Raw genomic sequence first — 18223 nt, 5'->3', positions numbered from 1 at the left:
GTGGGATTGAAGAGTGTGTGGGAGTTTGTTCCAAAGGTGGGAAAAAGAGGAATGAAAGGGTGAAGTTGAGCAGTGATTCTTGATTTTTGTAGTTTTACCACAAGGGGGTTGCTGGTGGACCTTGAACGCCCTGTGGAAATGTAAGGTGGGTGGAGACATATCGCAGACAGGGCAAGGGTGGAGGGGGGTGAGGCCGGAGAGGAGACGGTCGAAGACAGAAAGACCACCGACCACACAGCTGAACCCGGGGTGGAGACGTCAGCCGTATTGACTTGATGACAACACCCCGAGTTGGCAAATGTCTCCACAGCCTGTTGGCATGACAATCAATCGACCGAGGGACGAGGGGTATTTTCCTCGGAGGTGCGGACGCTTGTGGCCTCTTTTTCGTGTATCTGGAAATGGTTCGCAAAATTCCATGCCATATCGTATTCGAGGTCGCACCTCGAGCACTTGATAACCATAACAAAAGCGGTCCTGGCGAGAAAACGCTTCAGGTGCTGCTGGAGAATCCGATTGGTAATAAATGTCTTACAGCACAACATGCAAGGCCAACAGTTAGGAAGAGGATAAACGAAAATCTGTCAGCAACAGCCTCCACGGCAGCCACCCAGTGCAGACGATCCTTGCCCGTCGCCACCAATGATCTATGCAGCCCTGCATATTTTTCTTCTTTAGCGACTGCACAGGTGGTAAGGGCATGAGGTCCATTGTCAAATGAGACAACCACGTCCACAATGGTGACCTTTAAAAAAAATCCCTTCCAACAGGGGTCACCAGGGATAACCTGATCCACAAAAACATCTCCATGACGAATGTCCTTGACCAGGCGACGATCACTTTATGCCAGTGGTGAATAGGTACCATGCTCAGAGAACAATGATCCATTATGTGTGCCAGTCTCCCGAGGATGGCAACACCAGTGGCACTTCAAAGAGGCTGCAGGATTCCATCGGTGAGTCACAGCATTTGTTGCCAGGCAGTCGAGTCTTGCTATGTGAATAAAATGCCAATCGCAATCGAGCATGAACAACCCACCGCGAATCCACAAAGAGCTGTTGGCGAACCACTTGGTCTTTAAAGATGTGGCCACCTTTCCCTGGTCCAGCAGGATGAGCAACCGTTGAGCGAACTTCTCTCTGGTCCAGTCCTGCAGTGAAGAGCACATGTCCTTTGCACCACTCTCACAGGACCGGTCCAGAGAGGGCGTAGCAGATAGTTATTTCGAAACGTCACGCTGCAAACCTCACCCAACACCAAAGGGTTGAAATTTGGCAGATCACGATGGATCGTGCGGTGGATGACTGACAGTAGTTGCTGTGAAGCGATGCCGCATCAGGTGGGGTCATTGTAGGACAGAATCCTCACTGCCTCAAGGACGGTTTTGATATCTGCCTCAGCTCCAGAGTGCTGTAACCCCAACCCGCCAACATCTCGGGCCGTGAAAATGTGGTTTTTAGATGCGTGGACCAGAAGCTGGCAAATTCCTTCAGTGGCACCAACCACCACAGTCAACAACTTTTTTTTTCAGCACGTTCCCCACGCACAGTGCGAATGACAGGCATGGCTGGACGAAAGTTTGAACAGCATCCAATGTCTGCAAGGGTGCCAACAAAGACTGTTTGATGTTGAGGACTAATGCCATCATGTTGATGATCAACGAGCAGATGTCCTTTTCACGATAGATACCAATTTGGTCGGGGCGTGGGGTGAGATTCCGAGGTCGCGATGATGTTCCTCGGTATCTCAAAACTGACATGGGTCTGCCCTGGATGGAAAACGTCGTGTCACCGATCCTGACTCGACAACAATGCGACAGGGAAGGGCACTTGGCAGGCTTGAACTTATCAGCATGTCAGCATTGGTGGAGACCACGTCAAGGAATGTTGAAAGGCCCTCTTTGGTCCCACTCAAGACAACCAAGTCATCAGCATACGCTAAGATGGACAATAGCTGCTCCTGGATTTTCACGCCATAGCCTCCCATCACTGCAGAATCCTGCACCACACGCACTATCAGGTTGACGGTAAGATTCAACAGGATCGGCGATGAAGGGGCACCCCTGCTTCACCCCAGGCTGAATAGGGACAGCGTTACTCGGGTCCTCATTCACATTAATAGTTGTTGACGAGCCAATATAAACATCCTGGAGCAGCTCCATTAACTCTGCCGGCACGTCCATCATGCCCAGTGCGGCAAAAATTGCTTTGTGTGGAGCACAGCCCAAATGCGTTACGAAGGTCAAGCCAGGCGACAAAAATGTTCTTCTGAGTGCGCCTGGCATCCTTCATCACTGCATTCAATAAAAAGGAGTGTTTGAAGCAGCCTTCACTGTGCCATGAGCACTTCTGAGCCTCACTCAGCATAAAATGCCAGAGCGCCCAGCTCCAGAGCCAATCGGCCAGGACCGCCATGAACAGTTTTTATGGAAAACTCTGGAGGGCAATCCGACGAAAGTTCTCGGGCTTCCCTGTGTCCCCCTTATGAATCAAGACTGTGGTCGCACCCTTCCAAGATGATGGAACACGGAGCGTGCATACACATTGACTGAAAATTTCAAGAATCACACGACATGCTCTGTCCAAATGCTTCAAATGTTGGAACTCCACACGTGCCATTGCAGAGTCTGGAATGGAAACAAATTTATAAAAGTCTCGTGACATAACACGCAAGGCCAACGGATGGTAAGCAGATAGACAAATACCTGCCTCTGAGGGCCCTCCGAGTTGGGTTTAGTGCAGACGAGCGATGTCACGCCACCCCGCGAGCGTGGAGAGGTGCTTACCGCAATCCTCGCAGGGAAACGTCTCCACACCGCTGGTCGCGACTCCGCCTCCACGACTGGACCTCAGCCCACCACCATCCTTCATGGAATCTGAAAATTTAAATCCACGAAAAGAAATAAAATACTTCAAATGCCGTTTTAAAAACGACGCTCGAGGACAAGACACGAAACGGCGTGCCATGCCACGAAACGATAAAAACATTGGACGACAAAATGAGCAATAAAACGTGAAAAACACCACACACAACACAACGGAATAAAAATTGAACTGATACGAACAGATACTACGACGGTTATTTCTTTAAAAATAAAACCAGTAAAATAATCGTCTCAAACCATCAAATAATGAACCATCACAGGCTGAAACATACAAGGGGAATCACAACATATTTCTCAAATCATGATAAATAAACATTTCTTTCTCAAACAAGGCAAGCAAAAATTTCACCGAAAAATGATGCATCCCAAAACATGCCGACACGTAAGCCTTCCACAGTGCCATTTTAACACATTTCAATATTCTCCAAAAACTCTTCTGTTTCAGTTTGCATTCTTCCCCAAAGGGACCAAACAAAACCATCTCCCAACTTTAAGAGAACTTAACCTTTAATTTACACAATTTTTACAAACATTTCTTTCCAAACTAAAGAAGCAAATACAGTCCCACCAAAAATGTTGGACTGATTCAGTCTTATTACAACCGATATAAGGACATTTTGTAGTTGAGGCATGACCTCTCACTGCTTGCACTGCCCTTCATAGCAGCAACTTACATACGGTCAACTAGGCCAGGTCACTCTCTGCACCGGTCAGGAACTGAGATGTTACATTCTGCCACACCGCCAGAGTTCTTTCTGATTGAATGCTGCTTATTTGAATCATGTCGTCCGCTTCCCTCTGCTTTGTCAAGGTTCTGTTCTGAATCACAAAAACTTCTCCGTGATGAATGACCTTGACCAGGCGACGAGATCGCATTATGTCGGTGGCGAATAGGTTCCATACTCGGGGAACAATGATTCACGATGTGTGCCAGTCTCCCGAGGATGGCAACACCGCCGGCACTTGAAAGGGGTTGTGGGATTCCATCAGGGAGTCACAGCATTTGTCGGTAGGAAGTTAAGCTTTGCCCTGTGTATAAAGTGTTAGTTGCAGAAGTGCATAAATGAACCACTGTGAATCCACGAAGAGCCATTGGCGAACCTTTCGGTTTTTCAGGCTGCGGCCACCTTTCCTTGATCCGGAAGATTGAGCATCCGCTGAGCAAACTTCTCTCTGGTCCAATCCCTCAGTGAGGAGCAAATATCCTTTGCACCACACTCACGGGACTGGACCGAGACACAACGGGCTCACACGAGAGGGCGCAGCAGAGTTTCGATCAATTGTCGTGCCGCAACGCCCGAGCCCAAGGGGTTGAGATTTGGCCGCTGTAACCAGAGTTCACCAATGCCCCCCCGCCTATAAGCCGAACACGAACTTGTCCACGTCTGACTGATCGGGATCATGGTGGATCGTGTGGTGGACAACCGACAGGAGCTGCTGTGAGGCAATGCCATGCAAGGAAAAGTAGAGAGGGCAGAATCCGCACCGTCTGAATGATGGTTTGGATATCTGCCTCAGTACCGGGGTGCTGTAACCCCAATCTGCCAACATCACGGCCCGCAAAAATGTAGTTTATGAGCGTGGACCAGAAGCTGGCAGATTTCCTTCGCGGCACTAACCATCAAAGACCTCAACCTGCAATTTTTTTTTTTTTTAGTTACGTCCCCTGTGCGCAACGCGAAAGACAGGCAAGACTGGACAAAAGTTTGAATGGCGTCCAATTTCTGTCATGGAGCCAACAAAGACTGTTTGATTTTGAGGACATCTGCCATCATGTTGGTAATCAACGAGCAAATGTCATCGTCTCAGGAAACACCGATGGAGGTTACGAGGTTGCGATAATGTTCCTCTCCACTCAACTGGCATAGATCGACCCTGGATTAAAAAAAAAAAAACGCCGTATCACCGGCACTGACTCCCCGTCAACAAAAATGCGACAGAGGCGCTCATGGCAGGCTTAAACTTGAGCTTGCAGCATGTCAGCATTGGTGGAGGCCACGTAAAGTAGGGTCGAAACGCCTCCTTGGTCCTACTCAAGACAACCAAGTCATCAGCATAAGCTAAGTACAACAATGGCTGCCCCTGGATTTTAACCCCATGGCCTCCCACCGGTGCTGAAGCCTGCACCGCACGCACTATCAACTCAATTGTGAGGTTGAACATGATCGGCAACGTGGGGCAACCCTGTTTGACCCCAGACTGAATAGGGACCATGCTAGTCGGGCCCTCATCCATATTGATGACTGTGGACGAGCCAGTTCAGACATCTTGGAACAGCTCGATTAACTCTGCAGATGCACCCATCGTGCCCAGTGCGGCAAAAATTGTTTTATCTGGAACACTCCCGAATGCATTCCGAAGATCAAGCTAGGCGACAAAAATATTTTTCTGCTTGCGCCTGGCATCCTTCATAACAGCATTCCTTCACTGGGCCGTGAGCGCTTCTGGGCCTCACTCAGCAGAGAATGTCGGAGTTCCCAGCTACGGAGCCGATCGGCCAAGACCGCCATAAATAGTTTACATGGACAACTCGGGATACTCTGTGTCTCCCTTCTTATTGATCAAGATTGTGGCAGCGCCCTTCCAAGATGATGGAATATGGAGCGTGCACAGACATCGATTGAAAATTTAAAGTCACGGCACGCTCCATCCTTATGCCTCGAAGTTGGGACTCCATACGGTCCGGACCAGGGGAAGAGTTGCTCATGCGCCCGAGTCTGTTAGCATTTTTTTTTTTTGCTCCCCAGGCGTGATTATCGCCCCCCCCCTCCACCCCTCCTGTCTGCCTGAGCCTCACCGGTATCGGGGACATATTTAGAAAACTCCTGGGAGAAGGCCATCGGGTCGACATTTTTGGGGGAGAACGCCGCACCAAAGAAGGCTCTGCAGATTCGCTTTCGCCAGAATATTGATCTGCAGGCGTCCCGAGGACCACCCGAAAGGCCTGTTTCCAACTATGCCTGTACAGATTCTGCAGGCAGCTGACCTCCTGAATGTCGTACCCCGGCCTATGGATACCAGCCATATTTGGCCGGTTAGGCCAAGTCCAAACTGGGTGTGTGGGAGCACCCGCATTACGTCCACCTGCCGTGGTTGACAACGGTCAACCAGGACACGAGTGAACACATCGCAGGCGCTTTCAAACTCCTCCCACAAAAATGCATCATGAATCCACTCAGCCCAAAGTTCCGGGAAAGTGAGCTTCTCACTATACCCAGGGGGAGAACAGATCATGGAGTCGGGGCAACGCCGCAGCGAGGGGGCATCGAGCCTATTGGCAAAACAAGCTGGGTGGGGCCGTATCAGCCTCGCCCGCTGGTTCGGGCACCCCAACTCCGTTGCCATGCCCCCTCCTCCCCACCACTCTTTGACCCTACAGCAACCTCGAACCCTGCCTCCTGAAAAAAGCTGAAAATTTCTCCGAGTAACAACGTTGCCCGGCACTGAGAGCAGCGTCACCCCTCAGTCGTTGCAGTTCTGGCGAACTCCCTTCTCTTTCCAGAGAGGGACAACAAGTCCCTTCTTCCAATCAGTTGGGATGATGCCTGTGTTCCAGGCAGAGCAGAGAACTGCATGCGATGACAGTGCAGCATTTTCACTCGCAATTACAAGTTCAGCATGGATGCCACAGATCCCAGGAGCTTTACCCCATTTCAACCGGTTCACCTCAGACTGTGTTTCCACAAACGAAGGTGGATCACAATTGATTGGACGGTCAGCAATAGGAAATAGTAATACCCCTGACATCCAACTCAACATCTGGTGGATCAGATTGGTACAACCACTCAAAGTAACCAGCCCTGTGGGCCTTCACTTCAGACTCCTCTATCAAGAGCCCACCACCCTCGGCTCTAACTGCAGTACACCGAGGGACAGGCTTGGAGGAACGCAATGCGCAAATTCTCCTGAAAGCAGGACGAGAACCACTTGGCCACAGGTGATACCCTTCCCCTCACATATTCATTGCACATTGGTCTTCTTGTCCACCCTCAGCGCACGTACAGTTTTACGCCTCAATTCCCTGAACAGCTCAGCTTTGCCATTAAGCCTGGCCCTGTGACTCTAGTCAGTGGTATTCAGGCCTTGTGACATCCACCGGCAACATCAAGGATGGTGTTCTTGAAGGCACTCCACATCTCTTCAGGATTCCCCAAAACACTCAGACCCCCCCCCCCACCGCCACCTCCGCAAAAAAAAAAAAATCCCTACTCGGCCTGTTCGCAAACTCCTCAGCTACTCTCTCATTCGTGAGCTTGCCAACATCCAGCCTTGGCTGGGATAGTCCCATTCTCCTGGATTCAAGCTGAAACTTCAGAGTTGCTACCACGAGCCTGTGGTCGGTCGTGAGGAACTGAGCACTCCGGAAGACCCTGCAGTTCTGGATTGTCCTCCAGCCATCATCAACGAGCACGTGGTCAGTTTCCTTTGCCACAGCACCAGCATTTGAACCAAGTCCAGCGATGAGCCTGTGGGTGCTGAATCAATGAACTGGCCACCCTAAATCCATGACTTCTTGCAAAGTCAAGGAACTTGGTGCTCTTCTGGTTCACAGTTATAGACCCATGGGGACCAACACATGTCTCATTCACTCTCCTCCAGGCACGAACAGTCTCCTCCAGGAGAGTCTGGAATAAAAAAATGTCTTGTGATACAACATGCAAGGCCAACGGTCGGGAAGCGGATCGACAAATACCTGTGTCTGGGGGCCGTCGAGGATGAGTTCATTGCAGATGAGTGATGTCAGCGCCACCCCGCGAGCATGGAGGGATGCTTACCGCATTACTTGAAGGGAAACGTCTCCACACCACTGGTCACACCTCTGCTTTGTTGTGGAACTTTATTTGGTTCTATTTTATTTATTCTTACTTTTTAGTTAACCATTTAACCGACCCGATTAATTCACGTTCCACAACGTGAAAGTACATCACATCAGAGAGTTTTATTATACTTGGTACTTGGCCAGTCCCAAGGAGTGCAACCCACTGAGATGGTATACATCCTCACGTGCTTGCACTAAAACAAGATTACAATTTCTGGTATTTATATGCTTTTCATGGGAGAGTGGAGGGGGCTGTTAAGCCTTAAACAAAGAACTCCAAAATGCAATATGTGTCTTCCAGGTGAAAAGCAACTTTGCAATCATAACAACCTTGGTGTTATCAGAAAGGTCACTTTGTTCCATAGTAAAACGATCCTTTTATCAACATTTAGGGAAAAAGACTTGGCTAAAGGGGAAGGAACACTGACAGCTAATTCGACTTGCATCATAAAAATTAAATTTATAAAACACCAGCACAATTACAATTTAGAGTACATTAATATATAATAATTATTTTCTTCCACAATTCCTCCCTCTTTTCCTTATAAGGAAATTTTTGAATAATTATATTAGACATGATCACCAAAACCTGTTCCTGGAGAAGAAAAATACATCACACAAGTCCAATCAACAATGGCAGTGAGTGCTCATATCAGAAGAATGCTGGATAACGACCATTTAAATAGTGTCCCAGCCAGGAGAGTGAGTTTCCATTTAATTCATGGCCTGTTCATCAGCATGTGTCATGCATTGAAAAGACATGCTACCTGAAGTCAGAAGATAAACAGGTCAGGATGTAGATCAGCACCCAAGGGGAAACACAGTCGAAGCACACCTTGAGCTGAAGAGAAGGTAGATGTTGGCAAGTACGAGCTTGGGCCTGACACTGGGTTGAAGGAGATGAAAAGGACTCGAGAGGTGAACAGAGATCCAGCTCCAGCACAGCCCGGGGCCCGGCAGCAGCAGTTTGTGCAATCAGGTTTGATTCACAAAATGAGCTGTGCACGTTAGATGCAGTCGCGATGGCAGCACGAGCCCCCACCCGCACCATTGAACACATGTTGCAGAGGACTCGCCGTGTGGACTTCCAGGGCCTTCGTCGTGCATTGAAGCAACCACAGCAAGTTCACGATGTATTTGCAGTGCAGCAATCGAGAGTGTGGTTGAGGACATTCCTCCAGGCATGCACCACGTAACGGCGACGTTAAGACTTTGCTCAACCTTCTCCTCAGTGGGTTTTTTCTTTTCTTTTTTTCACATTGCTCATCTTATCTCCTCAGGAAGGTGGTAGTTTCATGATCACGTGTTGAATGCCCAATCACCCAAATCTGGGTTCTCCCCATCGTCCAATCTTTCCGTGGAAGTTATTTCCAAAGCTTCACGAGACAAAATCATACATTGCATGGTTCAACTGCTCTCAACACTCCGAAACAAACAAAAAGAAGGTTAACATTGATTGACCATGCCATCAGTAAACGTCATGGGCTCATGTATCTCAACAAGACTGACAAAGTTCTTGCGTGTGTGTGTGTGTGTGTGTGTGTGTGTGTGTGTGTGTGTGTGTGTGTGTGTGTGTGTGTGGTGTGTGGTTCTATGTGTGTGTGGTTGTGTCATGTATTTACGATGGTTTTTAAAAAGGTAAAAATGTGACTGATCGTGTCAGAATTTTTATTTTAACAAAACTTTCATCGATTCGCATGGAACGGGAGGATTTGTATAATCTGTGTTGACACAACAATCGTGTTGGAAATAAGATCCAGCCGGTAACCTCCCATCACGCAAGATAAGATCCGGTGACGAAAGGATTCCTGCCTTGTTTTCAGGCAGTCGCCGCAGCCTCGCATGCGGTACAAGTTACCGGGCGATCAAATTGGTTAGTCTGGTCGTTTACCGAGCCTCGTCATCGACTACAGCGGTACTATTGAAAGCAGAAACACAACATCTCGCCACGTGGAGAGCCATATCGAATGAGGAATAAATACATCGGATATCACGATCAGTAGACCAGTCGGCTCCTTTGTTCCAGATTGATGAAAATGGTCAGGAAGAAAACAACAACGTAAACGTAATGACGTATGCGCTGACGTCACGCGTTGAAGGAAAGATGTTTTTTTTTCATGGAGACCCAGGAAATGAATGAATATATACAGATTTGCAAAATGTTTTTGGGATCGCTCACGATTTCGGAATGTTAGTGTGAGAGAGGGGTTTGACGTTTTTAGATCGCGAAATTAAGAACAGATTGCTAATGTTTTAAAAAGCGATTCTGTTACCATTCGTGATTACCTTAAGTACGATCGCCATACCGGAAGGGCGGGGAGAAGTGTCTCACCTCGATGGCCGTACTGCACGTACTTATTTATCGAATGGATTACTCACGCGATCCGATCGAGTCTGACGGCACGACGTGTTCCAGTGCGTGCTCGACTTGAAGTTTTTGTTATTATTGCGCATGCGCGAGGACCCAGCATTCGACTGGGAGTTGCTAATCACAGAACAAGCATACATTGACACTGTCGGGGAACATAACTTTTATCATTAGCTTGTTACACTTGTAATCTCAACACAGTGCAGCAAAGCATGCAGCTTAGACGGGGGACGTCCAGTGATCATGAAAGATGTTTTAACGGCTCTTGAGAGTGGCTCAACTTCGGAGGATGTAATAGCTATACAGACAGCCATTGATAAACAGAAGGATAAAAGGAACCTTCCACACCTCCATTAACGATAAAGGAGATAAACATGAATCAAACAGATTATGCATCATCAACAACCAAGGACTGTTATGACCTTGGTCCAGAAGATACAGTGCTCATTAAAGTGAACAAAAGCAGGATCTGCAAAGGAGACATCACAAGAGAACAATGAACTTTTGTTTCCATGATGTTGCAAAGTTTTGATAAATAGTAAAATTGATGCACGGTCGTAATGAGATGTATAGTAAGATTTGACCATGTTGCAGACAACGTCTATCCGAGACTGACCAAGAAGGTGTTAATTTAGTTAAATTAGATCATGGGAGATATGATACAGAGATAAGAGATGTGATGTGGAGGTAGGAAGCTGGTCAAACCAAATAAATTGATTTACTGATGGGGTACTGACCGATATCAAACTGACCACCAAATGAAGAAAAAAAAATCAGGAGTATAGATTGTCTGCTAATCCAAGGTAATGTTGAGGGTCAGAGTTCAGTACCACTGCAACACTAAAAGTAAAAGCAATTGATCGAGATTGGTATCACCGAATGGTAAACAACATTTTGTTGTGAGGATTTCTGGAATTGTTCTTATTGTCAGTTGGGGGGGGGGGCAGATTCTAAAAATAAAATAAAATAAATACATCCAGTATACAAGCCCTTGTTCAGCGTTTTGTGAAATAGATTAAATCTACCTGGACTATGCATCGGGAAGTGAATGCCAGTATGGCTGACAAGATTGTAACAGGAAGGTGTGAAGATGTAGTGGTAGTTTTACTGTCTGTATTAAAATGATTATTACCTTCGCATTCTGCGAAAGGTTATGTATTGGTCGCTGTGTATTTATTTATTTATTTATTTATTTATTTGTGAATATGTGTGTGTGTGTGTTTGTTTGTTATTCGCATAACTCAGAAAGTATTAAACCAAATCGCTTGAAATTTGGTGGGATGATGGGTTATTATCCAAGGAACATTTGATTAGATTTTGGGAGCGATCAGGTCAAAGGTCACGGAAAGGTCAAATTCGTATTTTTACCATAGTGCGGTCAATTTTGATCTAATTGGCATGCAACCGATGCCAAAATGTTCAGAATTCATTGCCCAATCTTGTGATGGGCGACATGACACAATTACGTCATTACCCTTGTTAGCGGTTGGGGGTCAAAGGTCAGTGGGGTCACGACCTTTCAAAATATGCGGTTTTTGTCATAACACGGTCGAATCAAAACCGATTTGCATGAAACCAACACCAAAATGTTCACTGTTCTGTTCCCCCCACTCTCATGCCAAGAACAAAAAAGTAGCGGAGGCGAAGGTATGCGCTCTACCGAGTGCCCATTCTAGTTGTAAAATGTACGGCTAATTTGCTTGCAATTTGCATGAAGAAGATTGTTCCCAAGACGATGATCACACAAGTTTCATGCATCTCTCATTGAAAGATCAAAACGATGATTTTGATGATATTTTCTGTAAAATATGTAATGTGAAATCAGGATAGATAACTACTGTAATGATATTAAAACCTGATAATGATGATGATCAGTAATACCTGTTGATTTAAAGTTACTAATGAAGTTATAGATTAAAAGAAAATAAGATTATGATGGTGCAATGCTCATCTGAGACTGCACTCATGAGATTGTTTATGACTCGAAAGTATTGGAAACTGAGACAACATACTGTTGGATATTGGGATTAATTAGGTGTGCCGTCGGCTAGGGTAAAATTATATGACAAATGACGAATTATGTTTGTATATTTTAAAGAAAGGAAATGATGATTTAAAATAATATTGATAAAATAAATAAAATAAGATTTTACTGCTTGACTTAAGAAATATTCGAACTGATGTTCTGTGCACCTGCAGTGTATTATAACGATAACATGCACACAAATTACATGTCAGCATTTTAGTAATTCGAGAAATATAGCATGATTTTTACAAAAAGTAAATATGAACCTCTGGTAATTTAGAAATATTACTTTAATATATTTTAATTAATTTAAATTTCTAGTAATTTAGACCAGAAATACTGGTCAATATGTCAAAATTAAAGCAGATAATAACTAGAGGGGGAGCACTCGGTAGAGTGCAAAACCTCCGCCGCCAATACTGCAAGGTTACTCAAGTGAACCTGATATCCTATTCATTCAATTTGACGTCAACAGTGCTCACAGAGTTATAGTTTGCAACTTTCCCTTTTACTTTTAACTTTTACATACTCAATTCATTCGTCATAACGAGATTCCTTGAGACAGAAATTGATTTTACGTGGGTATATCCACCTGAAGTTCCAAAATCAGCCGCAATTATAATTAACCTCCGCCATCTTCAAAGATGGATGGAGGTTACTGTTTTCACCCCTTTCTGTTTGTTTGTTTGTTTGTTTGTTTGTGAACAGTATTACGGAAAAACTCGACGGATTTCGACGAAACTTGGTGGGGGGGTTAGGTATAGTCCAAGGTATATGCCATTTATGCCATTATTATGCCATTATGCCATTATTTATGCCATTATGCAAGGTTAGGTATATGCCATTAAATTTTGGACTTTGTACCCCCCCCAAAAAACATTTTTTACCCCTCCCCCAAAAAATAGAGAATTTTTTTTGCTTATCTACATGTTTTAAGTGATTTCCAACCCCCCCCCCCAACAAAAAATTGTTACACCCCCCCCAAAAAAATTGTTAGAGAATTTTTTTTTGCATTTCTACATGTTTCAAGTGATTTCCAACCCCCCCCCCAAAAAAATTACCCCCCAAAAATAAGAAAATTTTTTTTGCATTTATTCATGTTTTAAGTGATTTCCAACCCCCGAAAAAAATTGTTACCCCACCCCCCAAAAAAAATTGTTAGAGAATTTTTTTTTTGCATTTCTACATGTTTCAAGTGATTTCCAACCCCCCCCCAAAAATTACCCCCCCCAAAAAATAAGAGAAATTTTTTTTGCATTTCTTCATGTTTTAAGTGATTTCCAACCCCCCGAAAATTGTTACCCCACGCCCCCCAAAAAAATTGTTAGAGAAATTTTTTTTTGCATTTCTACATATTTTAAGTGATTTCTAACCCCCCCCAAAAAAGTTTTTTTGCATTTTTACATGTTTTAAGTGATTTCCAACCCCCCCCCCCCCCCCAAAAAATGCTTGTTCATCGGTGGGCTTTATTTTGTGTTGACTGATTAAAATAACTGAATTTTCCACCTCCACAAATCAACAAATATATTTCGACAGGTTAAATACAACATGTGCCAGTCATTTTCATCATTTATAAAAAGCTGTTTATTGGCGACTTCCTCGCTTGAAGAGATATCGAAACATTTGACATGATGAGTGAATTTTTGGATGTATGAGGTTACGTTCTCGTTAATGTCGTTGACATGTACACGATGAGGAAAAGCAATGGTCCAATCACACGTTTTCCTGTTGCACACCACCAATCACACGTTGTCATGTTCAGCCTCGTTTTTATTTTCAGGAGCGAGGCTTATGGAAGATAAAGGTGGAACTGACTGGGGGACAAACATCAAGGGGATGAAGTATCAGGAAAAGAGGAGGATGAGGTAAGTTCAGGATCATCGATCGTCTAAAATCGGTTCAGAGAAGATCTCGAACATTTCATGTTCAAAAAGATCGAAAACAAAAAGATTTTTGTTTCATTCCTCCATTTATTTACACAGCAAACGAAGGGAATGAACGAGTTTATTTGAAGGATTGTTAGTTTGAATCATTATAGTAACTGACAGAGTACCCGTCCGACGGGAGATCTTGTTCCAAGCTTGCAATACTTTATTCTGAAGCGTACATTTATTTGGGCGGTGTATAGGAAACTGCCAACTCTATCAGAAAAAAATAATAATAACCCGTGTTACGTGTGTGAAGCAAAAACACCTCACGACACTGAAAACTGTGGACAAGCAATAGGTCCGAGTACCACGTGACCTCCTCCCGTTTTGCTGCGTTCGCACCAAACTACGCGGTTTGATTTCAAGAAAGATCACAAAACCCCATCCCTATCAGGGTTCCTATAATATATTATGCACAATGTATAAACAGCTGACGTGTATAATGCCCATTTCCATCGGAATCTCGATCCGGAAGGCCGGAATTTGACGCACAGCACGTGGCTCTGACGCTCGGAGGAAACACGTCATCGCGTCGTACTTGCTCCTCTCGTCCTGTTGTTCTTCACACAGTAAATCCGATATTTTTCCCAAGATAAACAAAATAAATATAGAACATCAGGATTGTTTAATAGCAGGACATCAAAGGAGAACCCTAGCGACAATGGAGGCGCCAAACGGGCGGCCATTTCGAGTGAATTTTCGTTTTTGCGCGAACCGGCGCCGTTCAACCACAGATGTGTTTAGCATTCAAAAGGAAGTTGTAAAACATTGTAAAGTTATCGCTTCTCGGCCTTTTGGCTAAGATCAAGTGTAGTATCTGTTCTTATCAGTTTAATAGCTGATATGTCCCGCAATGCGGGACTAGTCTATTAAATGGATTTTTGGTATCGGGAGTTGGATTAGGGGCTTGCTCCGTCCGCTCCACGCATCGACCCGGTATTGCAGTACCTCCGGGAACGGTGCACCCCCCTTGGGGGGAACATTCAAACAAAGGAAAGATTGCTCTGAAAGCAAATTTTAAAAATCTGAAAGGTGGATTTTTAAAAAAAAAAAAAAAAAAAAATTTTAAATTTTTTTTTTTGAATTTTTTTTTTTGAAAAAAAATTTTTTTTTTTTAATTTTTTTTTTGAAAAATTTTTTGAAATTATTTATTTATTTATTTACATATATATATATATAAATATATATATATATATATATTTTTTTTCCTCTCTCTTTCTTCCCTTTTCCCTTTTTCATGGTACAGTGTGGTGGACGTCGTTGAGTCGGACGTGGATAAGTTCCTGTCTGGCTCGATGGAAGGGCCATTGGCGAACTCCGGGTACAGCGGCCAAATTTCCACGCTCTGGTCTCGGGTGAGGTCCGCGACGCGGCGGTTGAATGTGACTGTCCGTCGTGCCCTCTCAGGGGAGCCCGTTGTGACCCTGGGCCATTCCCGAGAGTGCAGCTCTAAAGACGTGTGTTCTGCACTTCGGGAGTGGACCAGGGAGAAGTTTGCACAGCGGTTGCTCGGCCTCCCGGACCAGGGAAAGGTGGCCGCTGCACTGAAAACGGATAAGTTTGCCAACGGTTCCTCGTGGATTCGCAGTGGTTCGTTTATGCGCTTCTGTGATTGGAGGTTTGTGCATCGGGCAAGGCTGAACTGTGTCCCGACTAATGCCGTGACCCATCGGTGGAATCCCGCTGCCCCCCAGGGGTGTCGGCGGTGTTGCTATCCCCGGGAGACTCTGGCTCACATTGTTGAGTGTGGTGGACGTCTGATTCCGGGATCTGATTCTTGAATTATTGCGAATTTTCTCTCTTGTGTATTATTCTAATTTTTTCTAACATTATTATTCTAACATCGCTTCTCGGCCTTCGATGGCTAAGATCAAGTGATCTGTTATTATCGGTTTAGTTGTTATTTATTGTTGTGAATGAATGGTGGTTTTTTTATTTTGTTGTTATAATTTTTTTTTTTCTTTTCCTCTCGGTACAGTGTGTGGACGTCCAATTCCGGGAACTGTTTCATGAATTATTGCGAATCTTTTTCTTTTGTGTATGATTCTACTTTTTGGAATACAGATACCCGATGGAAGAGGACGGCCTTGTTCACTGTGCCGTGAGACTTTTTTTAATTTTCAGACCCTACAACGACATCTAAAGCGGTTTCATGCCGAGACCGCTTTTATTTCAGTTTTTAGATGCTCGAGGTGCGACCTGGAATACGATACGGCAAGGAAGGCGGCGAACCATTTCCAAATCCACCGGAAAGAGGACAGAGTTCGCCCCTCCGCTGCCGGTATCGCTGGGCCTTCGGGTAATCGACTGCCGAGACGACGGCTGGCTGAGGCTAGCGCCGATTCTAGACGGGTGCCCCAAGTTATTACAAAGGACGTACCGGGTCCGGCCGTCCCGGCCGAGAGCTATGGCTCTGACGACGGGGCAGCCGGCCCGTGTATTGTAAATATGAGTGGAATCGGTGTTAGTAAGCGGCGATCGTTCCGGAGGTCCTGGTCACCATTTTTGGGTTGCCCCTCTGGAGGGCAGGCTGATCTGATTCTGGAGTCTCGCCGGGTCTTAGAGCCCCTTGTGGGTGTCCCCCTCTTGGAACAACAAGTAGTTGCCTGCAATGAGTCTCCGGTGCTGCCAGTCACTGAGGGTTTCCCTGTCGGGGTCATCCCCCGATGTGATGAGGAGACATCCCGGGTTCTTGATCAATTGGTATCGGCTATTCTTGAGATGGAGCATTTTGATACGACACTCAACTTGTAATTTCTGCCTCCAAATCTTCAAGACAGCTGTTCATCACCATCTCACATCGTCCCCAATCCAAAACCATATATATTTTACCCACCCAAATCCCTCCTCCTAATGTTCGTTTTTCCTCTTTCGAATTTCTTTCTCCATGCACGTGTTCTTTGCGTGCTGTTTTTGTCTGTTCGACCCTGGTCCGTTCAGTGTGCGAGCTCTTCCACGAGCCTTGACGATGTTGTACACAAAATAAAAATAACATATCCATCCCACCAACGAAAAAAGCCAAAACCTAATCTGGAGTTTATTTGAACGTTTCATTCCTTGTCTGACAAGGCAGGGGTTGCAGGGGCAAGGTCACCATGCCACATGATCAGATACTTGTCGTTGGTAGATTGGTTGATGTGCAGCATTCTGCCCCTGGTCAGGAATAAAGAGAATACCACCACAACAAGAGTAGCACAACTGGTGGAAGTGGAGACTCTTCTCCACGTAATCACAATACGCTGTGTTCCATCCTCTTGGAAATCGCCTCTGTGTTCTGATTGCAAAAAGGGCAACAAAGGAGACCCAGAATTTTTTTACACAAAGCTGCACCGATGCTCTGCGAAGAATATGGTACATTAGAGGGAAATGGAGGTCCTGAAGCACATCCAGCCAGTGAAGGCTGCTTCACACTCGTTCCCCTTTTATGGAAATAATGTTTGGATTATAAAGAACGTTGAAAGAGTAGAGCTATCGCCAGGACGCTGACCACATTCCATATTCATGTCCCAACCCACAGGGGGCGTTACACAGCCACAACCCCAGCAATGAAGCCACTCACAGTCGAGTGATACACAAAAGAACAAACACCCGTGCTGAGAGATTCTAAATAAATAAATAATTTGCAGATGTTTGGTCTACTTCTTCCCCTTTAGCACCAAAGGTGGATGGAGGTTATGCTTTCACACCTGTCTGTGTGAAGGATATATCAAAAAGTTGTGGACAAGTTCAGTATAAGGCAAGGACAAATTGATCACATTTTGGTGAAGATCCAAATCCGAATATTTTTTTTTTTACGGAAAGTGAAAATTAAATTTTGCTTAAGGTCAGGATGCAGATCCAGTCTATGAATATTGTGACGTCCACGGGACTTGAACAGTCCCGCCAACGTAGAATGAGCCGAAACGATGGAGGCGGTTTATTTGTTTATGACCCAAACATGGCGGTTCTAATCGCTCTACCGCAAACGGGACGAGGAAGGTGGCACGAGTCACTTTTCACTGAGTTGATGATGTTTATTTGTTTTTCTAATTATTACCAGAAATAACAAGACTCGGCAAGAAGAGGGATCCGGGGCGATTCGACGGGATGGTGTGGGATCGGGCGTGGGGAAAAACACAGACAATTCCAATGAATATACAGATCTCAATCCCTCCAAGGCACCAAGCACACACACACACACAAAACGTAGCTATTTCTG

The 18223-nt window shown here is 45.3% G+C and overlaps 1 protein-coding gene, 1 long non-coding RNA gene and 1 other non-coding gene across 11 annotated transcripts in view; 2 read left to right on the top strand and 1 right to left on the bottom strand.

Moving 5' to 3' along the window:
* Positions 1-10359, bottom strand: part of LOC147018492 (uncharacterized) — a 261256-nt gene extending 250897 nt beyond the window's left edge. The window contains exons 1-2 of one of the 8 annotated variants that reach the window (XR_015062419.1): positions 8539-10358; positions 2786-2875 (exon numbers count right to left, since the gene is read on the bottom strand). Coding sequence is in view for 1 of the 8 variants with exons in the window: in XM_085898215.1 (XP_085754341.1) it covers positions 2786-2875; positions 8471-8763 (383 nt within the window). In the remaining 7 variants the exon portion in view is untranslated. Of the gene's footprint in view, positions 1-6; positions 2627-2704 lie in introns of those variants that run through there. The other 7 variants (XR_015062418.1, XR_015062417.1, XR_015062415.1 and 4 more) reach the window with 7 other exon arrangements.
* Positions 10360-13894: 3535 nt separating this feature from the next.
* LOC147018490 (uncharacterized) lies at positions 13895-16107 on the top strand. Of its 2 annotated transcripts, none has more exons than XR_015062422.1 (2): positions 13895-13962; positions 15272-16107. It is a non-coding gene; the product is annotated as an uncharacterized LOC147018490 (long non-coding RNA). The 2 variants fall into 2 exon arrangements; XR_015062421.1 differs by lacking the exon at positions 13895-13962 and adding an exon at positions 14817-15057.
* On the top strand, positions 14804-14995 carry LOC147018491 (U2 spliceosomal RNA). The gene has a single exon (XR_015048998.1). It is a non-coding gene; the product is annotated as a U2 spliceosomal RNA (small nuclear RNA).
* Positions 16108-18223: the final 2116 nt, after the last annotated feature.

This window comes from Eptatretus burgeri, chromosome 10, assembly GCF_056783735.1.
Source record: "Eptatretus burgeri isolate ZD-2024b chromosome 10, Ebu_testis_v1, whole genome shotgun sequence".
Taxonomy (NCBI): Eukaryota; Metazoa; Chordata; class Myxini; order Myxiniformes; family Myxinidae; genus Eptatretus; species Eptatretus burgeri.
The sequence above is the reverse complement of the archived record's forward strand: the minus strand, read 5'-3'. Positions and strand labels throughout refer to the sequence as shown.